Source organism: Puma concolor, chromosome B1, assembly GCF_028749965.1.
Source record: "Puma concolor isolate L17-30 chromosome B1, mPumCon1.1.hap2, whole genome shotgun sequence".
Classification (NCBI taxonomy): Eukaryota; Metazoa; Chordata; class Mammalia; order Carnivora; family Felidae; genus Puma; species Puma concolor.
Genome location: NC_141670.1, coordinates 111,315,676 through 111,328,326, shown reverse-complemented (window position 1 = coordinate 111,328,326; position 12,651 = coordinate 111,315,676). Strand labels below are relative to the sequence as shown.

Genomic DNA, 12,651 nt, shown 5'->3' with positions numbered 1-12,651 from the left:
GAGAAAGTAAGGGAAGAATGCAGAGAGATTGAGAATCCAAAGCAGGGCTCAAACTCAATCTGTGAGATCATGACCTGAGCCGAAATCAAGAGTTGGATGTTTAAGCAACTGAGCCACCCAGGTACCCCAAGTAATTTTATTTCTTAAAATATGAATAAAATATGATAGTTAAAATACAAAATATGGGGGTGCCTGGGTGGCTCAGTCGGTTAAGCAGCCGACTTCAGATCAGGTCATGCCCCGCGTCGGGCTCTGTGCTGACAGCTCAGAGCCTGGGGCCTGCTTCAGATTCTGTGTCTCCCTCTCTCTCTGCCCCTCTCCTACTCATGCTCTGTCTCTCTCTGTCTCAAAAATAAATAAAACATTAAAATAAAATAAAATACATACAATACAATACAATACAATAAGTGAAGTCCAGGAATAAAAGAATACTTGGATTTTTTATTATCTTAACAAAGTATTCAGCTCCTTGGTTGATCAAAGTATCTTTTCACATCATCAACTGCTACAATTTAAAATATATTCAAAGCCTAGCAATTACAATAAAAGCTTCAGAGTGTTAGTCAGATCTTAACTATAGAGAACAAACTGAGGGTTGATGGAGGGAGGTGGGCAGGGGATAGGCTATGGATATTAAGGACATACCTGTTGTGTTAAGTAAGCACTGGGAGTTATATGTAAGTGATAAATCACTAAATTCTACTTCTGAAACTAATATTATACTACATGCTAGCTAGAATTTAAACAAAAACTTGAAACATTAAAACAAAAAGAATGTCAGAGCATAGAATACTTGGTAAGTAATTTGAGGCATTTATTCAAATAACTTCCCTTAAGTTTCTCGAAAGGTGGTGTCTGCTATTTGTTTTCAGTGTGTCATTTTTTAGCATGTGGTTTTTAGACATGTTTCCAACATGTCATTTTGAGGGGTGGGTGGGACTAAGAGGTGAACACAGCCAGAACCACAGTGACTTTATTTTACAATTCAAAGTCTGGAGTTTTGCCCAAATTTTTTTTAAAAACAATCCTATTATTTCAGGTGGAACCACCCCTGCACAATGGGAAGATATTACAGGAACTACGCCATTAACATTTGTCAATGAATGTGTTTCCTTTACAACCAATGTGTCTGCCAGGTATGGTTATGCAGCCCAGAAAAGCCCACTATGATATTGCCCCTCCCCATTGTCTTTTGTTTTTAGTTTCTTACATCCTTTAAAAGTACATCTTTTTGGTTTGCTTTTAAAGATCATCTGCATTTTCAGATTTTAAACCAGACCTGCCAGCAAATATAATAGTGATGATATAATAACAAAGGACAAGCAGTCAAATTAAAATCTAAGAAAAATAAGTGATTGTCGGCTTTGACTGTATGACCTTGACTTTGGTTTTAGCAGCCACCACTGATTTTTCCAGTCCTAAAGGTCTTAGGAAAGACAAATTTCCTGCTGTCAAAAAATAGCCTGAACTACTTTTTCCAACAGAGTAATAAAAACACAAAGCCGGCCATGGCTGGCTTCAGTGGTTTAGAGGTTTCAGTGACCCTTATGCTTTCTAACACATTTACCCATTACCCATGTCTTATCCATTTACATATCACACATCTTTTAAAAGCTGAAGCTATCTAATTTTATGTCATGCACACAAGAGTCAGTTTATTTAGTTCCCATTTGCATTGGGATCAGTGGATTGCTAAGCATTTTCCCATTTATTTAATTTGACAACTACAACAACTGTGTGACTTAAATAGAACAAGAGGTATTGTGTCCATTTTACCGATGAGAAAACTAAAGTTGAGAGTGGTTAAAACGTAAATTTCTATTTAGTGGGGAAATGAAAAAATAGAAATTCATGAATAGCTCAGTAACAGTGCACAGCAATACCTGGGTTTGATGGCCCATGTTTATAGTCTCAGCCACTCAGGTTCAGCAACTGAGTCTCGAGCTCTCTGTCAGTATGCTCTGCCACTCAGGCATCTATACTCTAATGCAAGACAATGGCAAGTTTTGAATGAGAGGTCCACCAGAGTTACTAAAGAATTCAGCAGAGAGTGTTTGCATTGGGATGTAGAGGATGTCCAAGAAGAGGTAACTCATGAGACATGTAGGAACCCAATAAGCAGATTGGGAAAGTGGAAAAGAGAGTAACATGAGCAAAGATGCCAAGATAGAATGCAAGAGCGTCCTGAGGGGTTGCAACAATGATCCAGGTAATCTATAATTCAGAAGTAATGCTGGATTGTGCATTGTTTATAGAAGGCCTTGTGGGATAGACTAAGCAGTTGGTATTGTAAGTGTATTTAATGGTTACACTTAAGTATGGTTACACTTAAAAATGGTTAAAATGGTAAATTTTCCATTATATATATTTTACCAAAGCCAGTAAAAAAAGAAAAGAGATGGATCAAGAACTTGAAGAAAAGAGAGGCCAAGACGATAGGGAAATCTCAGGAATGTTGAAAGATTATGGGAAATGAGCCAAGAGGAGGAAGGTGATCATTGTTGAGGAAACGTTTCAGAGCAAGAGGATGTGGAACAACCTTTGAAAGTGTATACATAGCAGATTGGGAAAATGTCCATCAATGACCTCTTTTTCAGTGAAGTTGTCTTTCTTAGGGCCTCAGATGAGGGGCGGGGGGTGGGGCTCAAGCTTTGCTAAAAGCTTAGCAAAGTTAGTATGCTGAATAAAATGATATCCGAGGAGAAAGTTGCCAGGCAATGTCACAGACTTAGTTGGGGTTAGAACTCATAAATTGGTGACAAGCAAATAATTTCTTCTATGAATTATACTCAATATTTAGAAGTTCTGGAGCAAAAGCAAATTGTTTAAAATGGTTTTACCAACCTTGGTGTCTGGAGAGGTTACTGGAAAAGAATGATGAACAAAAGCTGTGTAGATATTATTGAAAAGAGTTTCAGGAAACGAAACAAAGAATAGGAAAGGGAATCAAGGAAATAGAAATTCTTATTCAGTGCGATACTTGTCATAATGTCCGATACTGAATTCACATGCTAGAAGATTCTAAAGTGCTGAGATAGAGTTGAGAAGATTGAATACTCAGAAGAGTCTCTATGGAAGAAAATCACAAATACTGCATTTGATAGCTGATTTTAAACACCTGATCTTTCTCTCTTCTCCTGAACTCCCTTGCTCCTTCCCATCTTTCTACCTTTCCTTTCACTTTCTTTCTTTCCTTTTAGTTTCTCTTATCATCTCCCTCTTCACTCCCTTCTTTTTCCAAGAAACATTTAGTGACTGTTTTGATCACAGTGAAGGGATTGTTGTTGTTGCTGTTGTTGTTTTTCAACTGCTGTACTTTAAATTTCAAATAACTTACCTTATTTCCTTTTGTAGGTTCTGGCTGATAGATTGTCGGCAAATCCAGGAATCTGTTACCTTTGCATCACAAGTGTATAGAGAAATTATCTGTGTACCATATATGGCCAAATTTGTTGTGTTTGCCAAGTCACATGACCCCATTGAAGCCAGGTTGAGATGTTTCTGCATGACTGATGATAAGGTGGATAAGACCCTTGAACAACAAGAAAATTTTGCTGAGGTGGCCAGAAGCAGGGATGTAGAGGTACTGTATTTACAAAAATAATTTGTATTGACATGGTGTTTATACCCTTACTAATATATTATATTTAAAATAGTATTTAATAAATAGAGCTATAAAAAAAAAGACCAATCCACATTTTGATCAGTTAGAAGGTCGAGGTCCAAAATCAGCCATTCTTAACCTGTTTGGGTATAGGGACAGTCTCAGTGTGTATAAGTAGATAAAAGGACTCTGTTGAAGATTATTTTGGGAAAAATTATGAGTTATTGGTAAAGTATATAACTGACTGTAATAGTTTAGATGTCTTTATCTTTCCTTGTTGTTTCCTATTATTGTTTAATAGTAAAGAAAGCCGTTGGGAAGTATATCCTTTGTGTAAATGTGAAAGTACCATATCCAGGACTTTTCTACATTACTTTTTCTTATTTTGGGTTTTTTTTTTTTTTTTTTTTTACCAGTGGGCCTTTGGATTTTGAAGTCAAGTTACCTGATTCATTATGATGTCAAAAATTACCCAGTCAGAAATTCAAATGTGGGACTTAAAGAGATATTGGTTTTGGAGGGGTAACATGAAACTATTAGAAATGAAAACATTAAAACTGCCACCATGCATTTGAAGATTCCTGTAATTCCTATACCAGTAAGAAGAGGAAGGGGGTACTAGCACATGCTTTGTCACCGATAAGACAAAAATGTCAGTCAGCAATTTAAAGATTATATATGTGTATTTTAAGAATTTTCATGGTCCAAGTAGCATCACCACTTTTTTTATGTAAATAACACGTGATAATTACAGCTATTATACTCTATGTTATTTTTCTCTGTTTTCATCAGGTACTAGAAGGAAAACCAATCTATGTGGATTGTTTTGGCAACCTGGTGCCATTAACCAAGAGTGGCCAACATCATATATTCAGTTTTTTTGCCTTTAAAGAAAACCGACTTCCTCTCTTTGTCAAGGTAATATATACATGAAATTTTGCAATGCCTTTTATTTAAGATCAAGTAAGGATTTGATTTCCTTTAGGAGGAGATAATATTTGCTTTTCAATGATTTCCAGTAATTTTTTTAAACCATATCTATGAAACTTTAAAGTCCTCTAAAACCAAACACTTTTGTTTTTGAGGTTCAAATTCATAAGGCTGAGAATTAGGACGGATAGACAATTTGTTATTTAGAAAAACTGGCCATTTTTCCCAAATTTTGAAAGAAGTCTCTTTCTTCTTTTTTACTATATTTCTTTTAAATATTTATGCTTAATTTTTAAAGATGCATGAATATCATTAATGTGGAGACCAAAAGAGTTCTAAGTGACAATATTTTGTAATAGAAGCTCTCAAAGGACCCAGGGTCTCACTTAATCTAGTAAGAAATTATCCCAGATAGAGCTGTGAATTGGATATATTTTAAAAAATTCATCCAGCAAACGTTTATGGAGACACTTCACTACACCATGAATCTGTTGTCTCTGTTTAAGTTGCGTTTAAGAACGTTAATCCAAGTTAGGAATTTGGCCTTCATGGACACACATTTCATTCTAGAGTCCAATTATAAAGAGGGACAAAAATGTGTGATGGAGAGATTCATGAAATTAAAAGGAAGTAATAATTCTGTTATCTATTTCTCCAGTCACTCAGTTTTTTCTTATTTCTCAGTGTATTTCACTGTTCTAGAAGTCCTAATAATGTTCAATCCTCACAAGATAGAAGCTGGTCTCCATCAGTTTTTATTACACTGACTTTAGACTACTAATTCCCAACAGTTTGTCAGCAGTGACTTATTTTAATCCCTTATTATTTTCCAAGTATATGTCAGTACACCTCTTTTAACTTTTTAAAAAATCTATTAAGCTTTCCCCAAATCTCCTCTGAGTCTTTTGTGGTGCCATTTCTGGTTTGATTGTTTTGCCTGCTTAAAGAGAAGTTCTGTAGATCATCACGTTAAGCTATAACTGCCGAGTGGTAATGGATCCATTTAACGCAAATGGGTGTATAACTAAGCTAATACTTGGTATTGTTGATGTGCAAAATCATTCTATAAACAACCAAATACAGAAATGAGCAAAGGACTTAGACATTTCTCCAAAGAAGTTATATGGATGGCCAATAAGCATATGAAAAGATGCTCAACAGCTTAATGAAATTCAAATTGAAATCACAATGAGATACCACTTTGTACCCATTAGGTTTGCCATTGTTAAAAAATGAAATAACTAACAAATGTTGGCAAGGATGTGGAGAAATTGGAACCTTGATTATTGCTGGTGGGAATACAAAATGATGTAGCCACTGTGGAAAACAGTTTGATGATTCCTCAAAAATTTAAACATAGATTAGCATATGGTCCAGCAATTCAACTTCTAGGTGTATACCCAAGAGAACTGAAAGCAGGGACTCAAACAGTCACTTGCACAGCAGTGTTCATAAGAGCATTATTCATAACAGCCAAAAGGTGGAAACATCCCAAATATCCATTGACAGGTGAATGGATAAATGAAATACGGTATATACATACAAAGGAATATTATTCACCCTTAATAAGGAATGAAATTCTGATATAAGCTATAGCATGGAGGAACCTCGAGGATATATCCTAAGTGAAATTAGCCAGACACAAGGGGACAAATATTCAATGTTTCCACTTAACATGAGGTACCTAGAGTGGTCACATGCATAGAGTCAGAAAACAGGATAGTAGTTGCCAGGGGAGGGAGGCAAGGGAGGAATGGGAAGCTATTGTTTAATGCAAACAGGGTTTCAGTTTGTGAAGATGAAAAAGTTCCAAAGATGAATGGGGGTAATGGTTGGACAACCACGTGAATGTATTTAATGCCGCTAAAAACTGTGTGTGTAAAAATGGTTGAAATGCTAAGTTTTATATTATGTATATTTTAACACAATTTTTTTAAAGAATGAAACTTTGATATATGTTGCAATATGATTGAACCTTGAAAATATCATGCTAGGTAAAATAACCTAGAATCAAAAGGATAACTCTATCCTTTGTATTGTATAACTGTCTATTCAAGGTACCTGGAAGAGGCAAACTGATAGAGACAGAAAGTAGAATAGAGGTGACTGAGGGCAGGCAAGAGGAGAATGGGGAGTTCTTGCTTAATGGGTACAGAGTTTCTGTTTGGGATCATGGAAAATTCTGCATAGTAGTGATGATTGCACAAGTTTGTGAATGTGCTTAATGCCACTAAATTGAACACTTAAAAATGGTAAGTGTAAAAATGGACGTGGTAAATTTTATGTATATCTTACAGCAATTTTTTAAAAGCCGAATGATTTTTTTAAAGTCATTCTAAATGATAATAGCAAAAGAAAGGAACACCTCTAAATCCTTGGCATTATCAATGAATTTATTTCTTCCTGATTCTTTTGAGTATCCTCTAATTAAAATAAATTATATACATCATATCTGGGTGAAGCATGTATGCCTTTTTCCTTCAAGGTACGTGATACGACTCAGGAACCTTGCGGGCGACTATCATTTATGAAAGAGCCCAAATCCACAAGAGGCCTGGTGCATCAAGCTATTTGCAACTTAAACATCACCCTGCCAATTTATACAAAGGTATTGTCAAATCTGCTATAGTGCACTTCAGTCTGTATAGGATTTAATTTTCAAATCCTTTAAAATAAAACCAAAAGCATTGAATGCAAGCACATATAACAGTCATTTTTAAAAGATGTTTATTTATTTTGAGGGTTGGGGGGGTGGAGAGAGAGAGAGAATGAATGAATGAATGAATGAATGAATGAATTCTAAGCAGCCTCCATGCTCAGTGTGGAGCCAGACACAGGACTCGATCTCACAACTGTGAGATCACAACCTGAACTGAAATCAAGAGTAGGACATTTAACTGACTGAGCCGCCCAGGCACCCCACCAGATACTACTTTCTATTTAAACCTCTCACCATTACAGAATTCCTTGCTTACTCTGATCAAGTTGAAAATGACAACCGAATGAATTAAATGTCGGGGATAACTTTATTTGATTACTTAGAACAATTTTAACCAGTATCTTTTCCATAGAAAGCTCGCATGTGGCAGCCTATAGGGGGCTGCAGCAGGTTGTCAGAGTGTGTACTAGAGGTTGGGGTGGAGGGTGAGTAGTGGCAGGTGAGACTTGGAGGAGAAGTAGAAATACATTTAAAACCCTAAATCTTGACTCCACAAAAAAAGCATTTTCTACACTTCTTTTTAACCCATGATGGTCTATTTTTCTTAACCACTTGTTCTTATAAATAGAGATGAGTCACATAGAGAAAAGCTCATAGCATCATGTTTTAATATTGCAAATTCTGATTCTGTGATAAAAACGAAACATTATCTGTATATGTAAACTTACATGTTATTCCAGTAATTAGAACAGAGCAATAGGTAGTATCCATCCAAATGAGCATAATCTAATCTCACTCCAGTTGATGCGAAATGTACTTTCGGTTTATAGATTTGTAAGTCACTGAAACAGAATGCCATATAAGAACCTTAACAACATATATACTGCTGTGCAGTCCACCTGCGTGACATATAAAGATGAATGAACTTTGTCTCCGATTTCAGTGAGCTTCAATGTGCGATGAAAGAAAGAATTTCCTGTATTGTTACACTGTATTTCTAAGTCAGTACATATTATTAATGCTGTGATGGTCCAGGACAGCTTTCCATTTAGCAGCTCAAAGCAAAAAGGAAAATAATGACAACATTGTACACTTCAGATATACTTTAGAATTTAGTAGTTCCTTATTATAATAGAACTTCTAAATATTACCTGTATATTCAAAATATATTCACCGTATGTTTTTTTGTGGCTTTTAAGATTTTCAGCCAGCGTCTGTAATGACTGGGATATTCATCATCATTTCTGTAGACATGGGCATCAAATCCACTAAATGTCAAGCCTTAAGGCTGCTAGTAACCTAGTATCTGAAATGAATATGTTTATAATTTTAGTTCCTTTGACTAATAAATTAGCATATAATGTTGGTTCTTTTGCCTCTTCAATCTACAGACTTTGGCATTTAAATCAATCCTTTTTTAAATTTTTGTGCCTGTCTTCTATAAGCTCTTAGAAAAAAAAAAAGTATGCTGTCTGTATGCTTGCCTGTTGATGTTTGTTGGCAACATATTAAATCTTTTCTTTTCTTCTAAATACTGTCTACTCTTTCTGCTCTTTTTTCTATCTTGCATGGCATCTTGGGGCGGCAAGGAATCAGAGTCAGATCAAGAACAGGAGGAAGAGGTAATTATATGACACTGTTGCTTGTTGATGGCTGTATTTGCTCTAACCATTAAGAAGAACATGTAGTTAACCTGTGTTCTAAGAAGAGTTATACAGTTGTTAGTAATTGAAGGGTCACGGTCTTTCTTAACCTCTCTGAGCCTCTGTTTTCTCATCTCATCTCGTAGACTCAATTCAAAGAATAGTAAAGCGTTCCCCTGTAAATTGTTACCCTGTCTCTGTGCAGTAATATATGTTTCCCTACCAACTACTGAAGGTCAGACTATTATTTCATTTCTCAAAGCTTGATCTGGAGATGTCTGGGGGTCAAAACTTGTTTTTAATGCTACTGAGACATTATTTGCCTTTTATTTCCCATATCTCCACAAGCTGTGGAGGAGTCTTCCGGGGGACTGCATTACATATGATGAATATCATCACTCTGACTCTGGCATATTGCTTGTGTATATTTGGGTTCTAGCATTTTCTCAGTTTTAATGTATGAAACAGATATTTACTTGTGTATATCAAACATAAACAGAAGTTCTTCAAGGTTCTCAGTCCCTTTTTAGGAGTGTAAAGGAGCCTTAGGACCACAAAGTTTGAGAACCACTGAGACCAGAAACTATAAGTTTTGAGTGTATAGCTCAACCATTAGCCTATAATATTATAATGCAGATCTCTACTAATAATGAGCATTTCTCATAAAATAGATTCTTTATTAAGTGCTCCACATACCTCATAAGCACTAATGTCTCACAATTGCCCTGTGAGGGCTATGCTGTCATATCATAGATGCTATATCATAGGTGAAGAAAGCGAGTCTTAGAGAGGTTACCTTGAATAAAGAACCATTTGAATTAGACCTCTTCAGGCACATGTGTGTTTGTTTTCCTTCTAAAGATTTGAAGGTGCCCAAACATTATCATAGAAATGAAAGAAATCATTGGGAAATACCTTCTCCTTTCCTATTTACATGCTGGTTCCTGTTTCTAAGATAGACAAATGCAGTTGTTAATAATTGCACATAAATATTTTCAATAATACTAGTTTTATATTTTTAATGTTAGTCTGATGGATTTTGAATACAAAAACATAAAGAAAAATATAATAAATACTCTTGTACTCACCAGCCCAAAATGTAAGGCCTTGTCAGTGCAGAGGATCCCCCTGAATTCACTTTTCCTCCTACTCTGGCAGTGGAGCAGGACAAGAGGGGTGATTATAGACTCATGGTCCCACCATGTGTAACCATATACATAGTACACTGCAACAAGACTGATGTCATCCTTTCCCTCAACTGGAGAGTCACTCTTTTGGCTCACATATTCTGTTTCCCTCCTGCACTTGGTGCTTCTATCACCAGAGCTGTTCAAAATGGTACCTACACACCTTCTTAGAAGAGCAATGCAGTTTTAAAACCATGGTTTTTTAACGTTTATTTGGGAGAGAGAGAGAGAGAGAGAGAGCGCGAGCGTGCACATGCGCGCGCCCAAGTGGGGGAGGGGCAGAGAGAGAGGGAGACACAGCATCTGAAGCAGGTTCCAGGCTCAGCTCAACTCCGGGCTGATGGCTCAGAGCCTGACGTGGGGCTTGACCCCACAAACTGTGAGATCATGACCTGAGCCGAAGTCGGACATTTAACCGACTGAGCCACCCAGGTGCCCCTCAAACCATTTTTGCTGTGTTTAAGTGAGTTTCTTGTGTTAGGTTTATGATTACTCTATTGAGTATTCTCAGGAGCTGTTCAGGGCAGTAAATCCAGTTTCCTGGATCCTTTTCAGGGTTTGGAATTTTGGCTTGTAATTAATGATACTGAAACTACTTCCGTAGAATGTATTACCTGGCATGCTCTTTGTTCTTTCCTTCTTTTTCACAACTACATTGACACTTACTGTCTAACCCCTATTTTGCACTTTTCCTGGCCTTTCACCTAATAAATATGTATTTCTAACATCAAACACACCCTGGATCACATCTTCCTAGGAACGACATGTTAAAAAGCACTTTCCACCTATAGCGCCTAGAAAGGAGATTTGTTTTTTCAAAGTTAGGATAAGAATCCAGGAGACTCTCAGGAAGAACTGTAGCAAAGACCTTCCTCTGGTTTATGGTGTCTCCCCATGGCTGTGATTATCAATAGGAGCTTACTTGCACATCAGGGGCTGTGAAACAAGACGCAATTTGTAACCATTCAATTTGTGTATCTTTTCTTTCAGATCGATATGACATCAGAAAAAAGTAAGATTTTAAATAAAATTGAATTTGTTTGAAAGCTGGCTACAATAAAGAGAAGCATGAATTAAGATGCAAGCTAGTTGCCATTACTAACCACTATAATTATTATATTTTTATATTGTCCTTATTAATCATTAATGTATATTTAGAAAAGCAGCTTGGCCAGTTAAATTACAAAAATATCTTAATGAGCTAATTAGCAGTAAAATGCAATTATTATTCATCTAAGCATTCACTTTCTTTTGATACCCCTGTTAACCCTGCTACTGCTGTTATGCTTGTTTAGAAACCCACCCTACCGTTTTTGTCCATTTGTTAGCATAACATTGTCATCTCATTTTTTTTTTTTTTTTTTAAGCACTGACATGACAGTATCACTTTTTATATCAAGCAACACTGACTTGGGCAGAGGGCTCATTATTTTTGTAGGCTACACCTGCAAAAGTGATACTGTCTTAATAGTTCTCAGCTAAAGCTAACCCTCCCCCCACCCCCACCACCTAGCACCTCTTACTGTGGTGAAGTGTAACTGACTTCTTTAGGGCTGAGGTCTAACGGACTTTTGTGAAAACTTTCTGGGGAAGAAAAAAAAAAAGAACCAAGAATGCAAAGATCAAAAACTCCTGGATGAAATTATTAATCACAACAGTGTGCCATTATAGGGCTAAGTTTAAATAATGGTGCAAATCCCAAACATAATTTAGTACAGACACAACTGGTTTTCACAGACCTTAAGAGAGCTGTCTTAGAACTCGTTTCCGGTTTGTAGCAATCCATTAACAGTTTAGTGTTTTGGCCTGTTTCTGGCTTCTTGTGTGGAAAAAGTTGAATTTTTCAGGTTTCTTTTTTGTTTTTATGCCCCAAATGGTATAGGGGAAAAAATACCAATTTTTAACGTTTATTCATTTAAAAATTCATTTTTATTCACTGTATTTCAGGGTGCTAATTCCAAAAGGAGGAAACATAGGACCATGTTTAATGACCACCAGATGTGGTCATCTGACCCTGTGCAATGATCTGGGGGTTTTTTTGGGTTTTTTGGTTTTGTTTTTTTTTGAAGACTTAGTACAATGTGAATTACAACTAAGTTATTGGAATACTTTTGATTGAGTCTCTTTGCTCTTATATTAAATTGACATTCAGGACTAGATTATTTGAAATTCTGAATGTTTTCATTGGCTTATACTTGAATAAATTTACATCAATATAAATTATTTTAATATGTCTTTATATATGCATATTCACAGAGTATGTCTCCTCAACAAGTGCTGATTCTCTCAAGGCACTTTTATTTGTTAAAAAAGTGACATTATTATTGCATTAATTAACTCCTTTTCTTAAAAAGAGATTTTGTTTTATTATCTTGCTTTCTTCTTCAGGGCTACTAGGTTTATTTAAATGGCCTTTCTTTTGTTCCTTGAATGCTAGCTAGTAGAAGTTAAAATTTAATACACCCCCCCCCCACTGCTCAGTCATTTAAAAAAGGAAAAAAAAGTTACTGTGTTGCTATGATGACCCAGATTCTAGGTGTTATAAATATATTTTAAAGCTTAAATATAGACTCATGTTTGGTTTTCTTTTACTTTAAAGACAATCATTAAATGATCTTCATCTAGGTG

At 35.9% G+C, this 12,651-nt stretch overlaps 1 protein-coding gene and 1 long non-coding RNA gene across 24 annotated transcripts in view; one reads left to right on the top strand and one right to left on the bottom strand.

Moving 5' to 3' along the window:
- LOC147581809 (uncharacterized) overlaps positions 1 to 10,181 on the bottom strand; it is a 34,472-nt gene extending 24,291 nt beyond the window's left edge. The window contains exon 1 of the long non-coding RNA XR_015250288.1: positions 9,925 to 10,181. This is a non-coding gene — a long non-coding RNA (uncharacterized LOC147581809). The remainder of the gene's footprint in view (positions 1 to 9,924) is intronic.
- Positions 1 to 12,651, top strand: part of ANK2 (ankyrin 2) — a 673,807-nt gene that overhangs the window by 631,009 nt on the left and 30,147 nt on the right. For 21 of the 23 annotated variants that reach the window (XM_086704357.1, XM_086704361.1, XM_086704354.1 and 18 more), the window contains 6 exons: positions 1,040 to 1,136; positions 3,355 to 3,583; positions 4,397 to 4,522; positions 7,020 to 7,142; positions 8,783 to 8,815; positions 11,014 to 11,035. In XM_086704357.1, the coding sequence (XP_086560483.1) occupies positions 1,040 to 1,136; positions 3,355 to 3,583; positions 4,397 to 4,522; positions 7,020 to 7,142; positions 8,783 to 8,815; positions 11,014 to 11,035 (630 nt within the window). The remainder of the gene's footprint in view (positions 1 to 1,039; positions 1,137 to 3,354; positions 3,584 to 4,396; positions 4,523 to 7,019; positions 7,143 to 8,782; positions 8,816 to 11,013; positions 11,036 to 12,651) is intronic. The other 2 variants (XM_086704351.1, XM_086704368.1) reach the window with 1 other exon arrangement.